The sequence below is a fragment of the Podarcis tiliguerta genome (assembly GCF_965153285.1).
Source record: "Podarcis tiliguerta genome assembly, chromosome: 12".
Lineage (NCBI taxonomy): Eukaryota > Metazoa > Chordata > Lepidosauria > Squamata > Lacertidae > Podarcis > Podarcis tiliguerta.
Window position 1 is genome coordinate 36,830,572 of NC_139545.1, and position 20,320 is coordinate 36,850,891.

Consider the following 20,320-nt stretch of genomic DNA (forward strand, 5'->3'; position numbering starts at 1 on the left):
AGGGGCAGGGAGAGAACTGTAAACAGCATAAATAATTGTGACATCTTATAACTGAAATCACTAATGAGAACTGGGGTTTAGGAACAGGATCAGCTGAAGAAAAAAACCTGTGTTATTATATTATGCTGGTAAAATCAGTGAACTCAGGCTCTGCTGATCAGGGTCTAGTAGGCAGATGGGTGGCTAAGTTTGTTTTTATTTTTCCCAAATGAACGCAAATGCCACCTTCCATTTGCTTACTAACTTATTTTTTTCAGATATACATAACATGAATTTGTGTGTGTTCGTGCTATTGATATTAATTTTTGTATCTTTATTTTAGATGTTATGATTTATGTGGAAATTGTTTCAATTTGGTTCAATTTTTTTGATGTTTTACTGTTCATGGGTACTTTTGTTGTGTTTGTAATTATGTAGGTTTTTTCATGTTGTATGTTGCCTTGAGCAGGGTTTTAACGGTGCAAAGACTGCATACAAGTAAAATTATGTACGTATGTATGTATGTATGTATCTACAGTAGTCTGTTAAAAATATATATACCGTTTTTGGAATAGTTAAAGCATGTATACAGAAACATACCCTCCAACATTTCTCCGATGAAAATAGGAACGTCCCGTTCCAGAATGATAATTTTACTATTTATACCCCACACATCTTACTGGGTTGCCCCAGCCACTCTGTGCAGCTTCAAACATATATAATATATTAAACTATTTTTTAAAAAACTTCCGTATACAGGATTGCCTTCAGACAGCTCAGGGTTTGGATAACTGCATACCCTCTAACATTTCTCCAATGAAAATAGGGGCATCCTAAGGAAAAGTGGGACATTCTTGGATCAAATCAGAAACCAGGATGGCTTCTCTAAATGTCCCTGGAAATTAGGCAGACATTATATGAGATAGTAACCTAAGTGAATCTAAAAAGTTCCAGACTATGATGATAACAGGCCAGACCGAGGCAATTATAGATTTCTAATACAGATTCAGAGGTTCATGCTTATTCTTCAAACTAAGCAGTCCCTCTAGACTTTTAAGAAGCAGTCTTGAACAGTCAAATGATTGTTTGAAAGCCCTTCCAGTGTTAATTAAAGGACTTGCTTGATTTAAATGTAATCACTGGTGTTAATTTTTAAAGTTCCTTTAAAAAGGCATTACCTTTAAAGGGGTGCTTTATTAACCCTGGTTATTGCAGACGCGTGGACATTTTTATTCCATTTGTGTTTCTGCTTCTTAAACAAAAGCTGCAATTTTAAAGAACTTACTGAAACTTTAGGAACCTAAGAATACATGACACTTTGAGGGGAGATCAGGAGTTTGCCAACTTATGTGGTCAAGAAAATAATTGATGGAAACCATCCTAGGGCCAAGATTGAAATGAACAGCTTGAAATTCAAGTTTCAAAAATTATTTGACAAGGCATGGTGCTTTCTCACTTCTATACTTTAAATCCAAGCAGCATTTTATTTGTGCCCTATCACATTTTGGGTGGCCAGCATGCACAATATTTAAAATGATACGTAAGTAAAATAATATTCAAATGCAAAATTGTTTAAACTTGTCTGGCACAGCAGGTCCTTCCATCATAGACAAATTTCAGGGAGGTACAAATGATGCATGCAGAGAGTTTACGGACTGTGCACCAAGGGTTGGCACTAGCGAGCAGCCAGTTTGGGCCCTGGCCAAGGCCCAGGAGCTCTCAAGAGCACCCTGCCCTAGACTCATCCCTACCACTCTACAACCTACTAGCTACCCTTCTCCTGGACTGAACAGTTTTGGCTTCGCATGAACTTGTGTGGTGTAGGCTCTCTTGAACAGGAAGGATTCATCTTATATCCACAGCTGCTGCCCAGCATGAACTTAGTTAACCTGCATTCTATGTCTGCTAATTTTATGCTAAGCAGCCACTGTACATATGAACAAAATCACTCTAATTCTAGCAATCATACTTCACACACCTTCCTGCCAAATGCAATGTGCAGAAGGAAGCCAACAGAGATCGTAGAACAGTAGAGTTGGAAGGTATCCCAAGGGTCATTTAGTCCAACCCCCTGCAATGTAGGATTCTCAAAGCATCCATGACAAATGTGGTCATCCAACCTCGGCTTAACAGTCTCCAAGGAAGGAGAGTCCACCATCTCAGAGGGAGTGCACTCCACTGTCAAACAGCTCTTACTGTCAGAAGGTTATTCCTGGTGTTAGGCGGAATCTCGTTTGTTATAACTTGAATCCAGTTCAGGTCCTACCCTCTGGAGCAGGAGAAAACAAGATTGCTCCATCTTCCATGTTATAGCCCTTGAGATATTTGAAGTTGACTATCATATATCCTGCCAGCCTCCTCTTTACCAGGCTAAACATACACAACTCCCTCAACCGTTTCTCATAAGGCTTGGTTTCCAGACCCTTCATCATTTTAGTTGCCCTGCTCTGCACATGTTTCAGCCTGTCTATATCCATCTTAAACTGTGGTGTCCAGAACTGGACCATAGAATTCCAGGTGCGGTCTGCCCAAAATACACAAAATCCAATAAAGGGTCAAGGTAGTGAAGGCAACAATAGCTTTTACAGTCCTTTTTCTTCTTCTCTCTGTTGAAGGGAGGGTGTTGAGCTAAAAATAATCCAATGGGATCTTTTCTTCTCCTTCCCCCTTCCCTTCCCCCGTGGTAGCTTCTTGAGAAGTAACAGGAATTATTTTTCTAATCAGGCCAGTCACCAACACTCAGCCAGCCTACATTACATACCTGTTGTGAAAGTATAGGAGAGACAAAATGGCTGCAAAAGAAAATTTACTGCTTGTATCCTAGGCGTAAAATTTTGGTTCCATTAACCAGAGTGGTGTATCTTGATACTATAAATAGCCATATTTTTCTCTCCTCACCCCTCAGATGAGTGCAGATCCAAGGTTTCAACCAATCTTAATCTGGCCTGATTATTGTGTGTTTTAAATATATTAATCCCCCTTGTGTTCAACTGAGTTTACTCCCTTGGCCTGTAGCCACTGGGGGTGGGTCATTGTGGACTGCTTTCATTATTAAATGATTTTTTAAAAATAATGTTTTTACTATTTTAGCTTTTCAAGTAAAATGGTATTGAAAAACATACAGTCAGAAAAGTGCATGGAGTGGGGTCCATAACTCTTTAGGACCCCAGGGATTACTGATTGCTTAGTGAAGAAAAAAATGAAACCTGCTCCCACTTTCCAACATTCTGCCAAATTGCACCATTATAAATCCATCCCTGTGGGTAGAGTCCAAACAGGATGAGTCCACCATTCTTCCTACAGTGTGACTGTGCCTCCCAAGCAGATTGGAGAAAACGTTTTGGCAGTTGGATATAAGGATACGTACGATAATGGAGGAACCCTGTTGGCTGGTTTATCTCTCATCTGCCATATGTTGTCAGGAAAAGGATGTTCCTTGTCGGGATATTGAAATATTTTGTGTATAGAAATGGTTATCTTTGGGCTTCAGATTGCAAATGGATGGCATTTTTATGATAAAGCACAGTTACAAAAATGTGCTGCCGCTAGTTAGTCATGAAGCAATTAGTCCAGGCAAATTAATTGCTTGTATTTAATGTGGAAATTTTAGAGCTTTGTGGCCTAGGGGATTTCCTTGGTAACTTCTGACAATTGCCTGTCTTCAAAATAAATTGGACTCTGGCAAGGAGGCTTATTAAGGAACCTTTCCTTTCCTTGCTAGTGTAGAATGAACAAATTCCACAGAGGGTACATATTTGACCACTTCCCTGGAAGATCTTTATTCCACAATATTATTTGTGTACCATCAGGCTGCTACTCAAGACACTGAGCCCAATAGCAGTAACTTGGGTGAAAGAAAACAACTCATTTTCCTTCCTGATTTTAAAGAGTTGTTCAGTGTAGCCCAAGTATGGCAAGAGAAGAGCAGTAGTTGTTGTTGTTGACCAAACTGCTGAGGGCTGCATGTACCATCCATTGCTTGAGTACTGTTTCTGCATACAAATGCTCCCAAGGAGAGTAGCTGTCTTAGTCTATGGCATCAAAAAGATAAAAAGCACTGTGATAAGAGAGGCTAACCTTGTAAGATAGGTCATCGTTGTTATCCCCAAATTGCAGATGTGCAAATGAGGCTTAGAGAGAGTGACTTGTATAATGCTAACTTAGTGAGTTCATGGCAAGTGTAGGTTTCAACCGGGGCCCGTTGTATTGAGGCATAAGAATTCATAGGTAAAATTTTGTGTTGCAAGCTTGGGATTGGGCTGGATGACCTCCAGGATGTTTTCCAAATAATGTGCTTCTATGATTGTAAGAGTGGGCGATTTAGACAAGAGGTAGACTGCTGAAGTGGTCAAGTTGGTTGGACACGTGTGGCCAGACACTATTTGTTGGGGAATTATTTGTTGCCATGGGAACTATTTGCTATATCTTCCTGAATTACTAGGAAGTAGACAGAGATTGTTTTGGAAGAGACATGCCTTTCCTCTTTACCACACTCCCACCCAAGGACCTGCAGGAAGGGGCAAGCTGGGTCTGAATGTTAGAAGAACCAAATGGAGAATATGGCATTTTTGAGGCAGACTGAGAACAAAGCTGGGTTTCTTGGGGATCTGTAATCTCCTTGCAACTGACTTGTCACCCTAGAGTTTTGATGTGGGAGTGGTGGATTTGGCAATCTGTTGGAGCCTTCAAGATTCACCTCTTCCTATGCTCAACCTATTTATTTGTTGTAAAGAAACCAAAAATCTCCAGTTACCTCCTTCCAAAGAAAATCAAACCTGAGAAGGTACCCCTGGAACTTCTCACAGCTCAAAGAATTCAGGTGAGCACAGAGAAGGGGAAGAAATATTATTCCGTTCACATTAAAAAGTGAACTTACTTAATTCACCCTTCCCAAAACAAGAGGTGGACCCAAACACAGCCATCCTTTCAAATTCATGCCTCTCTGAATTTTGCAGTGCAATTGTTTTGCAGCCGGTCATGGGTATATTAGAAGAAATTGACACTAAAATGCTGACAAATTTTTGTGAAGACTGCCAGGACTTGGAAGATGATGAGAGGCTGGTGTGTGTGTGTGTGTGTGTGTGTGTGAAGGATCAAATGCAGCATTTTGAAACAAAGAGGGACAGAGAGAGAGATGAGAATTAGCTGGTGACTGAGTGCCTCTTAGGGGTGCAAGGTGCCTTTCTATGGCGGTCTGATGAGAACCTGTATATTTACTGCTTGCTTCCACTGATGCACTACCTGTAAATTGGCCAAATACAGCAATGGAGTCCTAAGTCTCCAGTGAGCTCTCCTCCAAGTGAAGTGGAACATGTGTAGTGCCTCTGAAATTTTTCACCGCTTGCAAAGTATGGAGTGTAAAACAATATTATTTGTATTTGGCTTAACTGGGCCCTCATGCCTATCATCTAAAAGCACAGACAGTGGTGTCATGCAGCCCCGAATATTGTGCAACAGCTCATATATCAAGTTGCTGCTTTGTTATTTTGCAAATACAAGGCTGACAATTGCAGGTTTGCTGCCTATTTGAAATGGTTATCTAGAAGAGTAATCACAGGGCTAAAAAAAAAATCACAGATCTGTATTTTCTCATTTTTTCATTGTTGTTTTCCCCTCTACATCTCCCCCCCCCCTTGCCTCTCTTGCTCTGATTCTTTCCCTGATTTCATCACTGTTCCACCCAATCTCCTGAGATCTAATTTCATTGCTTCCCTTGCCAGTTTCCAGCTTTCCAGAACTGCAGCTTTTTGTCTTCTGCTTGCTTCATCTTTAATCTGTGCATCAACATTTTTTCCACATTCAAAGAAACTCACTCTTTCCTTTAAGACTAGATACATAATAGTGGAATTGTCTTCCATTTTTTTATTTTAAAAGATCTGTTGTCCTCTTACCACTTGGTCATCACGAAGTTTATTTCTGAAGACCTTAATACCCAGGCAACATCATTTGGCAGTTTTTCTGATACGCAAAGCCAGGCTACCGTACGAAAGGCTATGAGGTTGGTATCAGTGCTTTGAATTATGCCTGGAAAAATGGAACTGGCTATGGTGATGAATGCTATCGTGTTCTGCTTTCCTGTCCTTCCAGTTTGTTCTGGACATTTAAGATGTACATGTTAATTCTGAGCTAGATTCCAAGCAAATCTTATTCACACATTTACATGGACATTGACAGATTATGTATTGCTCAATTCAGTTGCATTATTGAACTTATTCCTCATGTTTTAAGTACTAGGTTCTGTTTGTGCCACATTATATGTTATGGTGCAGATTTAATATTCATTTTTTCATGTCTGACCACAATCATCCCCACCTGCCATCACCAGATGTGAAAAGGAGTGGATGGGAAACCGTTGCCACATGAAGGCTAAGTCTCCTCCGACTCCATCTTCTGGTTCCCTGCAAAATGGTGAGTCCAGTCAAATCAATAAAATATCTTCAGGCAATTTTGTGGATACGTTTCTTTGCTTATTTATCTCATTCCCTTGCTTGTCTCTGCAGATACTTGGACTGGGCTAGGGATTGGATTAGCTTTCCTGTTGATTGAAATTGCAGTCGCTGTTTCATGCATCCTTTCAAAGAGGAAATTGCCAAGAACGTAAGTGAAGTCTTTCATTGTGTACAAAGAAAATCAGGCCCCGGTGTGGAACAAAGCAGAGGGAATAGCAGCCCATTTTCTTAGTTCAGCTTTTTAATCTTGCCTCAGGACTGTGCACCAACAAGAATACTACAAAAGTTTTTCAACCCTAGACAACTTCAAGTGGATATAAGGGTCAAAGGGGAATAAGTTGAAACTTGATTGCTTGAGCACGAGTGGTTTTAAAGACACATTGAAGCCCCATGCTCGTAGAAATTCAGCAAGATTGGTTTTAGGGGCAGTTTCAATGGATAGTTGTGGCATTTTGCAAAACCTTTCCAAAGGCAAATCAAGCAGCAAATGAACACTAGCTTCCATAGTGTCAGGGACCAGGGACCATCATGGGGTGATAGAGGCAAAGACTCTGAACCTGAAACAGAAGGGCACGCAGGGCCAGCTCCAGAACCACTGTTACCAGATGAAACTGCATGGCTGTACCCACCCCCCAAGGTTATGGCATTGCCTTCCTCTAACTCAAGAGGACTCCACTGCAGAAGGCTCAGGAAGACCTGAGGCTCCTCTACAGGAGTAGGAGATAACTGGAGAAGGGCTGGCCCCTTTCAATAAAGCAGCATCTTGCAGCACAGATGCTGCTGGCAATTGGACTGCTAGCAATTAGTCCTACTGCTGCAGAAGGACTCAGTTTCAGCTTGTTCCTTGCTGGAGCAACTTCGGACTTCTATATATTCCCTGAGCACTGCCTGAAATTTGCTCTGCTTTACTCTCAAGCCATGCCAGTGTGTGCTGAATTGAGTCTGTGAGCAGTCTGCATGCCAGATGGATCTCCCAGTCAGCTTTGGTTATGCTAGTAATCGGAGAGTGTTTCAAAGCTGGGCACATGCATATGTTTCGAGATTCAATCTTCTGTATCGCTAGTTGAAAAGATCTTAAGTGGCCCAGCTAGGAAAGACTAAGACACTGACGAACAACTCCCACTCAGAGTACACAATACTGGACCAACATGATCTGTTTCGACATGAGGCAGTTTTATGTATTCACACCTGCTTGGGGAAGGTATGGTCATTGCAGGTCATCTGTTCTGTCCTACTCTGTTTTAGTTTCCTTTTTGAAATTTCCCCCTCTATACGCCTACCTTAGGTTATATCCTTTCTGCATAATCAGTCAAAAATGTGCCTCAGTCTCTCAGCCTAATTTACCTCAGAGTTGTTGTGGGGATAAAATGGGAAGAGGGGGAGTTGTATGCACAACTTGGAGCTCCTTAGAAGAAAGGTGTGATATAAGTGTGAAAATAATAAATAAATAAAACATTGAGCTTCAAGAGGTATGGAAATATGTGCTGCTGTGACAACTTGAGCATGTTTTTATCAGTGCTTGATAAAGTACAGGTGCATTTATTGTGCAGCAATGGCTTTTGGAAGTATGGGATTATACTGCAGGGGAAAATACCAGGATATTTCTTCCTTTAGCTTATTCCGAATTCTCCCCCCCCCCCATTTATGGTGGGGGGCTGGGGAGCAATAGGAACTATGGAATAGGGCTTCTGTGAGTTGATGTTGGTGAGAGAAGTGTGTATCAGAGGGTGTGTATCAGACAAGGATATGGGGTGTCATCATCACCAAGGAGGTTACTTGCTAAATAGAATTAAACTTGCAAAGGACTCTTGACCTCCATGATGTCAAAATATAAATTCCAAGTGTGTAGGACCAGATGTATTGATAGTTTCAGAAATTATTTCCTTTGAAGTTTCTTCTGTGTCTCAGAACAACATCCAGCTCAGCAAAATTTATAACTGACAGAAACCCAAATAAATCTATGCACATGATAGTGCTGTGATGGCTTGAGGCAACTGGCTGGCGAACATAGCACTGTCATTTACCCGGGAGGAACATCTGACCTAGGAAATTCAGCTTCAAGGCTTCGTGCCAGAGGACAAATTCATGTAAAAGTGTTGTGTGTCCATATTCCAATTCCACTTCATGTATTTTACTGGTGAAAAAGTCAATTAAGATAAAGCTTTGTGAAAGTCTAGTCTATAGTTATTGCACCTCTTGAAGAAAAAGTGGTTAATGGAGCAACATATGAGAAAAGTGAAAGTTATGTGATGAAAAGCAAATTGTATGGAGATAAATTCATGCAATATGCAATACAGAAGGGATTGTGCTGGGCTGGGTGGTGGACAGCTGTCTTGAAGGGTGCTGTGGGTTGACGTTGGTGGTTAGGACAGACCAGGTGGAAGGCTTAAGAAGTGCCGCAGAACATAGGATAACCTCTGGATACAGGTACACAGTAAAAGGAAGACCTTATTGTAGTCTGTTTCAGATTCAGCAGTTGCAACTAATCCTTCAAATGTATTGCTAATGTGAATGCCCTATTCAGAAGTGAGCAGTGCTGTTTTTCTAGAAAAAGAGGTGCCAGAACTCACCAGGAGCACCTCCCTTGCTTGCTTATTATGGCAATGGTGCCTACCTGAGAGGTGCAGGCAAGTTCTGGCTGAAGAAAGCCCTGGAAGTGAGATAAACTTACAGCAGGGGTGGGAAACTTGTGACCTTCCAGCTTTTGCTGGACTGCAACTCCTGTCAGCCCCAGCCAGCATGGCCAATGGTCAGGAATCATGGGTGTTGTAGTCCAGCTGCATCTGGGGTTCCACAGGTTCTCTACCCCTGACCTACAGGCTTATATGACCCTAAAGTATGTTTTTGAAAGAATCAGGCTATAGTGGTTGGCAAAGAGGCTGAACTGTTGTTTTATGTTGAACTACCATTTCATACAGGTTTGACACTTGCAGTGCTAAATATTCTTCATTACACCTGGTAAGAGTGTAGCTTCTAAGAAAGCTTCACGTTAGCTTCTTTTTTTGTGAAATGCCAAGTTTTCAGTCAGTCATCTGGAAAAGTCGTTTGCAGGACTGGAACTCTTCCTGGATGTAACTCAACAACAGCCAACCCTGTGGCTTGGCAGAAGGACATGTCTTTGTCTCAATGAAAAGCAGATATAGGAGTAACCCTGTTGCTTCTGGTTAACACAGTGAACAAAGTTTTTGTTCAGAAATTCCTCACTGGTTAGAATATCAAGGCTGTGCGTATTAATGATGTCTAAACTCTAGAGATTTCGTTTTGGAGCAAAGGACTAGAAAATAGCTAGCAGTCAGCAGCTGTTTACCTCTTTCATTGGCGGCTGTCCTCATTTGACCGAATGAGGGTAAAGGACTTCAATGTCTTTCAGCTGATTGGTGTGTAGGAGGAAAATATTTGTGTCCATCCTCTTTTCATTTTATTTCAAGCTTGAATTAAATGCAGTGGGGTGGATCAAGGCTAAGCTAGTTGCGCTTCTTTCGTATTAAAATCAGTGAGATTTAAGCTAAGTCGTGACTAAGTTTTATCAATTATTTCAGTGGGAATTACGGTAAGTGCCACCAACTTCGTCCAGATCATGCAAAGTTGCCTTACACCAACTCAATCCATCTAACTCAATACTGTCAACACTGACTGACAGCAGCTCTCCAGGGTTTCAGGAAATAGTCTTTCCCAGCCCTACATGGTGACACTGGGGAGTCAACCTGACACCTTTTGCATGCAAGGCATGATCCCAGTTAACTGAGCCAAAGGCCTTCCCCTAAAGTAAAGATGCCAAAACAAAGATATTTTATCCAACTTAGCTGCATCAATCATTGAAGCCAATGGCTATGAATCTAATGAACCATCTCTCTAAATGCACATTGTTCTTCTGCTGGATAAATCACTCTGATCTGGAGAACTTAAGCCATAACAGGAACAGGCCATTGATTTAAATGGGGAAATTGCAATGTGCCTCTACCTTTTACAGTTTTTAAACACAACTGGATTAAATTTGCAGGTACGCTAGCCTCTTCTGAGAGAATGAAGCTTGCCAAATTTCAGACAAGTAGGCCCATCAGATTTTGTGCTGGGCACCCCAGGCTTTACTCTGTTGGCAGATGGGCCTGTCAATTACAGTGCTGGCTTGCTTTCTGACACCATTCCTTCCATCTTTGAGTCTTCATTAGAAGGAAAAGGCCCCAGAGTGTGTTGGAAATCATTATAAAGTTAATTATATCATATGTAAGAAAAAATACACGCCCAAAGCTTCAATTCCCATGTGTTGTGGTTCCATCTGTATTCACATATTTTGACTCCCACTTAGTTTTAAACAGATTGCAGTGCACCCCTGATTTACTCTTTTTATCCAAATTGAATTCGAAGTTATGAAGAGCATAGCAGGTTATAAATGAGTAACAATATCTTACTTCCAGGTAGGAAGGAGAAAGCACATATTATCTTCTTCTCTGAATAATCACTTTTATCTATTTATAGTTTCTTCAAAATCATTTATTGTCAGCTAGAAATCTGCTTCACCATCTAGCTAAGAGAGCTTTAATTCATAGTCCCCTTAGTCTTTTCCCCAAAGGACATGCCTTGACACATATTATATGTTTGTGACTATGTGTGTGACAGAATGCAAAGAAACGGCATAGAATGTTCTTTTGCTATTCAGAAGCAAACAACAAAACCATTTGTCCTTTGAGATGGGAGTGGCAATAATGAGCGATACGGAGACCCCCAGTAGAAAATGATGTAAAAGGGCAGAAAGTGCCTGAGGAAGAAGTGAAGTGTAGAAGGAGGTGGACCTGGCTATGTATTAAGAGCCTAATCAAGCAAGAAATATAAAGGTACAGGATTTCTGAGCCAATCAACAAAAGCGCCACTTGACTTGACTGGAGTCTATCTTGACCCATGTTTCATCAGCTGAATGGAATAAATGGAATAAATAAGATTCCTTTTTCCCCAGCTCAAATTGTGCACAGCAGAACTTTGCACTGATAAAAGAGCATGTTAGTTATATTTATGGAACCTTTTGTGCACCTTTGAAAGTTTGTATCTGAGGGGTCAGTTTATTTCATAGGTTGGTTGGCATCCCCCCCCACACACACACTTCAAAGGGTTTTTCTTGCTTATTAGGTGACATCTCAAGTGAAGGTGAGATGGAGTAGGGGCTGGCTTCTCCATATCTCAGATGACAGCAAGCTTTCTCCTACTTTGTCCTCCTACATGAGCAACCTGGTGCAGAGATCTGTGTGCAGCAAGATGTAGGATCCTGATTCACATCAATGGAGGGGCTGAATCCTTGTGCACAAAGGAATTGTACACTAGGTTAGGAACACAGGAATCTGCCTTACGCTGAGTCAGGCCATTGGACCATCCAGTTCCATAATGTCCACACTATATAGCACTACTGACCAGTGCTTTACACTGTCTCATATTGTTAACAAATATATCAGTCAAAGCAAATGTAACCTGTTTGCTCCCTTCATTGACCTACCGGTATCGTAACAGACTGTGGGAGAAATTCTCAAATGCTAATATAGACCCACAACCATTATTATTAATTCTTGAACTGTATAGTGGTATTGAAACACGAGTCAAAGTGGGCTTAAAGGGAGGTCTCTCGGAAGCATTCAGGACATCAAGAGGCGTGAAACAAGGCTGCATATTGGCTCCCACACTTTTTAACTTTTATATAAATGATATGGTGCCACAGCTAACACAGGTGCAATCCCCCTCCCCATCAATTAGTAATAGGAAGATATCTTGCCTGCTGTATGCCGATGTGTTGCTACTATTACTCTCCCGATTAGGTCTTAACAATCTGCGTACAGCTTTCAGCAGGTATTGCAAGTGGGAAGAGCTCATTGTGAATTACTCCAAGACCAAAATTAGGGTCTTTGGGAAGCATAGTCCCAGATTCAAATGGAAAATGGATCAGCAGAACTTGGATCAGCTTACAAAAAACAGTAAAATCAATTAAAAAATCACAACCATACTTTGAAACATACAAAAGTTAAAATACCCTAAATTAAAAAATTCTATGCAACATTTGTGCTTTATCAAGAGCTATGACTCTTCCTCTTCTTGAATTTGAATGTGGTCACCTGAAACTATGCTCTGAGGCAGCAAGGGGATGGTTGGGACAATGCAAAATGTTATGGATAACTTGAGACATCAGTCCATACCACTCAGGTCAAAGCATTAATGAGAAACAGAATTTTGCGCATGGAAAACAGGGGCATAGAAATGTGACAGGCCTGGAATAGTGTGGATTTTGTCTCTCCTTGTGTAAATAGCAACACATCTTGCAGAAAACTCTCCAGGGTTCTCTTTAAATGTAGCTGCAGCCACATGGGAACCCTTTTTTCATGAAACTATGCAATCTGGCTGAAGAGGGCAGATGAATTATGCTACTCTATTGATGATGACTGTTGTTTCAATGGGAAAGATCCTTTCAATCAGTCCTGGCTTAAGTGATTGCCCAATCAGACACAGCCCCCCAGTCATATGGGATTGTCATTTGGAACAGTGGCTTCCACAGAGCTGTGGCTCAAGTTGCATTGAGGACTTGGGACAAAAGAAAGAGTGGAGATATTGTACAAGAAAATAATAGCAATAAGAGGGCACCCAAATGCTTATTGCTATTCTAGGAGTTCTTTAATCCTTGATTAATTTTTTTGTGATCTGTATTGCCTGTCTCCAACTTTGGTTGGTAAGGATGAGATATCTGCTGTGAAATGCATGTTACATAAAAATTATTTGTAACTCTATATATTATAAGTCAGGGGGGGGGCACAAAAAAACCAGTTCTCCATGTGTTCTACATTGGCAATCCAATATGATTTAAGTTTTCCTCTCAACAGTATTTTTGGTTACTATTTTTAAAAACTGACTGAACTCTTTCACTAAACATTTGTTTTCTCCAGAAATCCAGGCCACCGGCATTTTCTCCCCAAACTTCAAATTGATCCCTGCTTTTTCTCTCTAGCCTTGCTAAGTTGGAACTATTTTCTGTTTTCCTTTCATAGACAAAGTACGATAATATGAATGAGTATAATATTCTGGCCTATTTTCTGATTACTTTGGACAAGTTGCAGGCCGTGGGTTGGCTTTCTCCTTCTTGCTATAAAGTGGCAACACAGCTTCATAATTGTGAGACCTTGCGAAGGCTAGATTGCTGATTACTTTAACCATGAGCTATTATTTCCAATAAGGGGAATGTCTGTATTATGTCAGACAACAAGTAAACATTATAAGAATGAGATTAGCTCAAATTACTCTTTGGGACTTTTTAGAAGAGCCTTCTTGTTTTTTTCTTTAAAAAAAATAGCAAGTAAAATTGCTGACAGAAATCTTCAGTGGTGGGGGGGTGGGAATGGGTCTAGGATGTAATGGTTGAGAAGGGTATGTGTCTCTAGTCAACTTCAGTAGACGAGGCAAATTTGGATGGATTGATAGTCAGATACATACATACAGTGCTTTTTTCTAGGGGAGACACAGGGGTACACATATCGCTAAACTGCCCCTCATTGAGGCGCAGTATTTCAATGAGAGTGGCGCTGTGGGTTAAAGCCTCAGCGCCTAGGGCTTGCCGATCGAAAGGTCGGCGGTTTGAATCCCCGCGACGGGGTGCGCTCCCGCTGTTCGGTCCCAGCGTCTGCCAACCTAGCAGTTCGAAAGCACTCTCGGGTGCAAGTAGATAAATAGGGACCGCTTACTAGCGGGAAGGTAAACGGCGTTTCCATGTGCGGCTCTGGCTCGCCAGAGCAGCGTTGTCACGCTGGCCACGTGACCCGGAAGTGTCTTCGGACAGCGCTGGCCCCCGGCCTCTTTGAGTGAGATGGGCGCACAACCCTAGAGTCTGTCAAGACTGGCCCGTACGGGCAGGGGTACCTTTACCTTTACTTTTTAGGAAAATGAGAGTACCCCTAAACATTTTTTTAGAAAAAAAGCACTGCATACAAACATACATACCCCAAATGTACTAATACAGATGGTGATCATTTCGTGCATGCCATTTCAGCTATGGAAGCGGGAGGAACAGGGGTGGAACAGGGGCAGAACGGGCTTATGCCTGACCACTGAAGCATACAATGACCCAGAATGCAGCCCCTGCACAAACAGGGGGTTGCCTATAGTATGTGAAGCCTCTGCATCATGATAGTCTAGGAACACAATCCTATATAGTTGACTGGGGGAGAGGTTCCATGGATTTTACTCCCCAGTACATGTGCACTGGGTTGCAGCCTAAGACTTGGCTGTCCAGGTAAAATATTTAAATCAATGCATTTAATGGCAAAGGCAGCTGAAATGGCTTTGCAAATAAAAGGCTCCTTAAGGTCAGTGGGACAATGTTGGGGTATGTGGTTTTAGAGTCTTAGCCATGTAATTAACTGAAGTGACTTTGACTCAACCGCTGTTTTGTCCGAACCACAATGCAAGCCATTTCTGCACACAATTGATGGTTTCTAGCAACACATGGATTATTACTTTTCCGACTAGGGAGCTTGTTACTGCCTTTGCTAACATAGCTGATTTCTTTTAAAAAAAGAAGAAGTGTGGATTGGGGTGGAGGGTGTTCTAAATTACACTCGTTTCAGTAGTAAGAAGCTGCTTTGTTTTAAAGATTCTGATAATGAACAGCTGGTCCTGAAGGCCAGGCCATAAAAGACATCAGCAATCTGCCACCTCTTTACAATTCTTTAAAAACCAGCAGCACTAGGGAAGGGTGTTGGTGAATTTCATCAGGACCATGGAGCTAAAAGACAGGTGGCTATTCCTTTCCCCATGCATCATTTTTTCTAATGTAGATATTGTGGAGGGGGAAATAGATTTGATCCCCATGTGGATAATGAACAAAAGAATCGTCTGGATGCCTAGAATTAGAACATAGGTGTTTGCACACTTTCAAGCAGGAGAGCGCTCCAAGCAGAGTTAAAAACACTCTCAGAATTAAGCAGCAATATAGCATGGAATATAGGTTATTAAACCCTTTTTGCAAATCCTGTTTAGTCTGCTTTGAAGCTCTCTGTCCCTCTTGCAATGAGTAGACCACACATTCTTAGGTCAGATCTATAACGTATTTATTGGGGAAGGATTTCTGTGCTGGAAAACAGAGCAAAGACTTTGCTATAACAGCAAAAATGTAAGAGAATGTTAAGGAATGAATTCTGACCATTGCTACTAATCTGTGAGAAACATTTTAAAATGATATGTAAGTCTGGCAAAACAACACAAAATTCATATTAGCCTAAGTAATTTTTGTTGGAGACATATGAGGCTAAATGCAGATCTCCATAATATTGGCAGGGCGCGGGGGGAGAGACATGAAAAAACCAAAAGGCTGAGGGGGAATTTCCCACATTATTTGAGATATTTCTGGAATAGCTATACCCTTTTTATCCATTGATTTTCTTGTGTAGTTATGTAAAAGAATATACTGTAATCTTTCAAGAATTAATCATTACTTTGGCAGCTGTAGCAGAAATAGAGCTTTCTTTTATATGGGAAACTTTAGAGGGTCCAATACCAGGTTCAGGGTTTTTTTGCAGAAGGTTTGCAGGTAAAAACGATACCTTGGATTTGATTCAGATGAACAACTTGAAAGACCTTTGTGGGCATCTGGGATATTTTTCTGTTCCATTGGAATGTTTCTTTGGGAATTACAGGTTTTGGATTAAATTGTTTTGCTCAGATGATGATGATGATATTCAAATTGTGACCCTTTTGGTCACAAATTGCATCAAATGGTATTTAGAATGCAATGAAAATCTTCTTTGCCCCTCCAGGGGAGGATCTAAGATTGGAAAGTCCATTTAATTTAGCACTTTGATGGAAAAGAAGCCATTTTTATTGTATTTCCCATGGCATAATTCTAATTACTAGGGTATCATTTTATCTGAATTTATTTTAGTCCTTGTTTCCCCTTTGACTCCTGTCATCTTCGTAACCTAAAGTAGTCTCAACATGCAGTAGCCTTTGACATTGTGTCTTTTTATAGGAAACAGGAAGAGATCCTCAAAACTGCATTTGACAACCCACTTTATGAGGCACGGAGTGTAAAGGTGGGTGGAAGCAGCCTTTCTTACACATGTGGAAATGGATAGAATAAACCTACAATTGTTTTCCCAGTATATTGTCCATCAAATGAAATGAGAGGATCCCTCAGTGAAGGTATTTAAATGGAGAATACAAGCGTTTCAAAACTATGACATTTCTTACTGGCAGTTGTGAACAGATTCCTGTTGCAACGTTACTCTCAGCATGCTGGTAAACTCTACTCTGAAGGCAATTCAGTGCTAGGAATATCTCTGCTGCCACAGTTATTATTTTTGCCGAAGGCTGGTAAATACAGGAGACGCCAGCGTGAGTTTCTGTTCACATTCTCTCTGAAGCTGGGGGTAGCAGTGGTATCACACATGCTTTGCAGGTTCAATCTTTGGCGTCTTCAATTAAACAAAGTAGATGGTAAGTAAAGTCCTTGGAGTGAAATCTTGTGTAACTACTGTAAAGCAGAGCAGACAACACTGGATAAAATCATCTCACCTGGTATGGCATTTTTGGATGCATTGATTTGCAAAATATGGCAATGGTATAACTGTAGCGCTTGATGGGTTGCATCCATAAAAGACTAGTATTTCCTTCACTCCACCTGTGATACTCGTGCAACTCCTCTGAAATTCCGGAAACGTGAAATGCTGTGTGCAGCCTTCTTTTTAATCCTGTCACCAAGGTGTCAAAATATGTACAGCAGCAAAATTGTACTGAGAGCAAACCAAATGTAGCAGAAAATTTACTCTTTGGCTTGAGCTTCCCGAATCGCATTTGCTAGTGGCAAAGAGCTTATTGTTGTTAGAAAAACCCTACAAATGGAATTAGGAACCTATTTGGTGCATATCGCCTTCGTGCTTTCTAAAAATAGAGGCAAACTCCAAACAACACTATGGGCCAGAAACTTTGCTCTGCGTTAAATCTCTATGATGTTCCTCTGACTGCATTTACAATTACTTTGCAACCACTTGTGATAGTTATTAACTCTATTTATTAAAAACTAATGAAATGGACTTTATCTAGAACTATTTGGAATCAAGAAGCAAATTAAGTTTATTGCATCTTCTCTGCCGTGCTCTGATCAGCATTGCAGTGCAGGGTTGCAGTGACAAACAAAACTTCCTTTATCTTTTCATGAATATGTGATAAGATTTTGCTCATCTCTTAAGTAAAATTAACCATGATGTGTCACTTACTTTCAGTAAAAGCCTCCTCACATCTGATTTTAGATTAGATTGATTCAGTTGCAATTTTGTCATTCACTTGTAAGAGGTCTGTGTCTGTGTTAGAAATACACTCATTGCAGTCCTTCCAATTTCATCTCTGCGCTCTTATGTTTGTTCAAACAGATCCAGGCAGGATACATTTAGTGGCAGGTTGAAAAATAGAAGCATGATGATGTCAGAATCAGAAGCTATCTTTTCAGTGCAAATTAAGATAGCCTAAGGTGCTCTGATTGAATTCCTTTTGTTTTCCTTAAATATTTGAAAGTTACTCAGGCCGATCTAGAAGAAGTTTCATTAAAATTAGTGTGATTTAAGAACTGAACTGGGAGTTCAATTCTGTGCACCTTTTTTTTGGAAAATAAGTCTCATTGTGCAAAGTTGAACTTCTAAGTGAACATGCGTAGGTTGGGCTGCCTGAACCATTTATTTCATTAGTATCTAAGTATGCTTAGCTTCTTCAAAATTATGCCCTTGTTTAATAGGACTCAAAGAGCATCTCTCCCTCTCTTTCTCTTTCTCTGCATCTGTGGTGCATGTATTGTAAGGAACCTGATCACTGAATTAAAAATGTCACTGCATTTCTAATGAGCAATTGACAAATCAGACATTGTGACTCTAAGGATTTTTGACATGGTAACTGCCTGTAATGATTGTCCAATAGCAGAGCATAGCCAGCCCGGAAGCATGTTTTGTGACATAGCATTGCCATAGCTGTTAAAATGCCCCATTATAAGCACCCTGTTCTAAGAGCATAAGAGGAGCCCTGCAGATCAAAAAAAACCTATATAGTCCAGGATCCTGTTTCCCACAGTGGCTAAGTAGGTTGTTGTTGTTGTTTAGTCATTTAGTCGTGTCCGACTCTTCATGACCCCATGGACCAGAGCACGCCAGGCACTCCTGTCTTCCACTGCCTCCTGCAGTTTGGTCAAACTCATGCTGGTAGCTTCAAGAACACTGTCCAACCATCTCATCCTCTGTTGTCCCCTTCTCGTTGTGCCCTCCATCTTTCCCAACATCAGGGTCTTTTCCAGGGAGTCTTCTCTTCTCATGAGGTGGCCAAAGTATTGGAGCCTCAGCTTCACGATCTGTCCTTCCAGTGAGCACTCAGGGCTGATTTCCTTAAGAGTGGATAGGCTTGATCTTCTTGCAATCCATGGGGCTCTCAAGAGTCTCCTCCAGCACCATAATTCAAAAGCATCAATTCTTCGGTGATCAGCCTTCTTTATGGTCCAGCTTTCACTTCCATACATCACTACTGGGAAAACCATAGCTTTAACTATACAGACCTTTGTTCGCAAGGTGATGTCTCTGCTTTGGCTAAGTAGGTACCTAATGGAAACCCTCAACGAGGGCATGAGGACAATACCCATCTCCTGCTGTTGCTCCTCCAGCAACTGATAGTCAGGCATCCTGCCTTTAATCCTGGAGGTGGCATATAGCCATCATGACTAGGAGCCATTTAATTTGCCTAATCTCCTTTTAACGCCACTTAAGTTGGTGGCCACCACCACATTCTATGGACTCTCCTTCCTTGGAGGTTTTTAAGCAGAGGTTGGATGGCCATCTGTCAGATTCCTGCATTGCAGGGGGTTGAACTAGATGGCCTTTGAGATCCATTCCAACTCTACGATTCTATGAAGCAGGTTCCCTAGTTTAACTGTGTGCTGTGTGAAGTACTACTTTTATGTCTTGAATCTTCTAAAATTCAGCTTCATTGTATGACCCCAACTCCCAGTATTATGAGAGAAAGACAAAACCTCTTCACACCAGACATAAATGTATAAGCCTCTATCATGTTTCCACTTACCCTCTATGTCTAAAAAAACTAAAAATTATTTACAGTGGTGCCCCGCAAGACGAATGCTTCGCAAGACAAAAAACTCGCTAGACGAAAGAGTTTTCTGTTTTTTGAGTCGTTCCACAAGACGAATTTCCCTATGGGCTTGCTTCGCAAGACGAAACTTCTTGCGAGTTTGTTTCCTTTTTCTTAAAGCCGCTAAGCCGCTAATAGCCGCTAAGCCGTTAATAGCCGCTAAGCCGTTAATAGCCGCTAAGCCGCTAATAGCCGTACTTCGCAAGACGAAAAAACCGCAAGACGAAGAGACTCGCGGAGCGGATTAATTTCGTCTTGCGAGGCACCACTGTACTTGTATTTGAGCTGCTGAGACCCTTCAGTTATTTTAGTTTTCCTTCTTGCCAGCTCCGTGGCAGCATCCTTTCAAGGTTTGGTGGCCTGAACTGTATACAATATTGCAAGTGTGGTCACACCATAGATTTTCATAATGGCATCACAATATTCTTATTTTTTTAATTTTCTGTCCCTTTCTTAATGACCCCTAGCATGGAATTCACCTTGCTTCCACAGCTGTTGGACACCAGCTTAGAGCTCATCAGCATATTTGTGGAGTCAAGGTTATTTGACCCAATGTCCATTACGTTACACTTACCTACACTGAACCACAGTTGCCAGCTCTTTGCGGTCCTTTTTTGTTTGCCCCTGCGTTATTTGTTGTCATCTGCAAACATAGCCACCACTAACTTCAGGTCACTTATGGACAAGTTAAGAATTCCTGGTGCCAATGGAGATCCTTGGGGAACTTCACTTCTTACCTGCTACTGCAGCTTGTC

The 20,320-nt window shown here is 41.2% G+C and overlaps 1 protein-coding gene across 2 annotated transcripts in view; it reads left to right on the plus strand.

Annotated features, from left to right (window-relative positions):
- Nucleotides 1-20,320, plus strand: part of MALRD1 (MAM and LDL receptor class A domain containing 1) — a 215,766-nt gene that overhangs the window by 187,894 nt on the left and 7,552 nt on the right. For both annotated transcript variants that reach the window (XM_083405973.1, XM_083405974.1), the window contains 3 exons: nt 6,305-6,387; nt 6,480-6,576; nt 16,417-16,480. In XM_083405973.1, the coding sequence (XP_083262099.1) occupies nt 6,305-6,387; nt 6,480-6,576; nt 16,417-16,480 (244 nt within the window). The remainder of the gene's footprint in view (nt 1-6,304; nt 6,388-6,479; nt 6,577-16,416; nt 16,481-20,320) is intronic.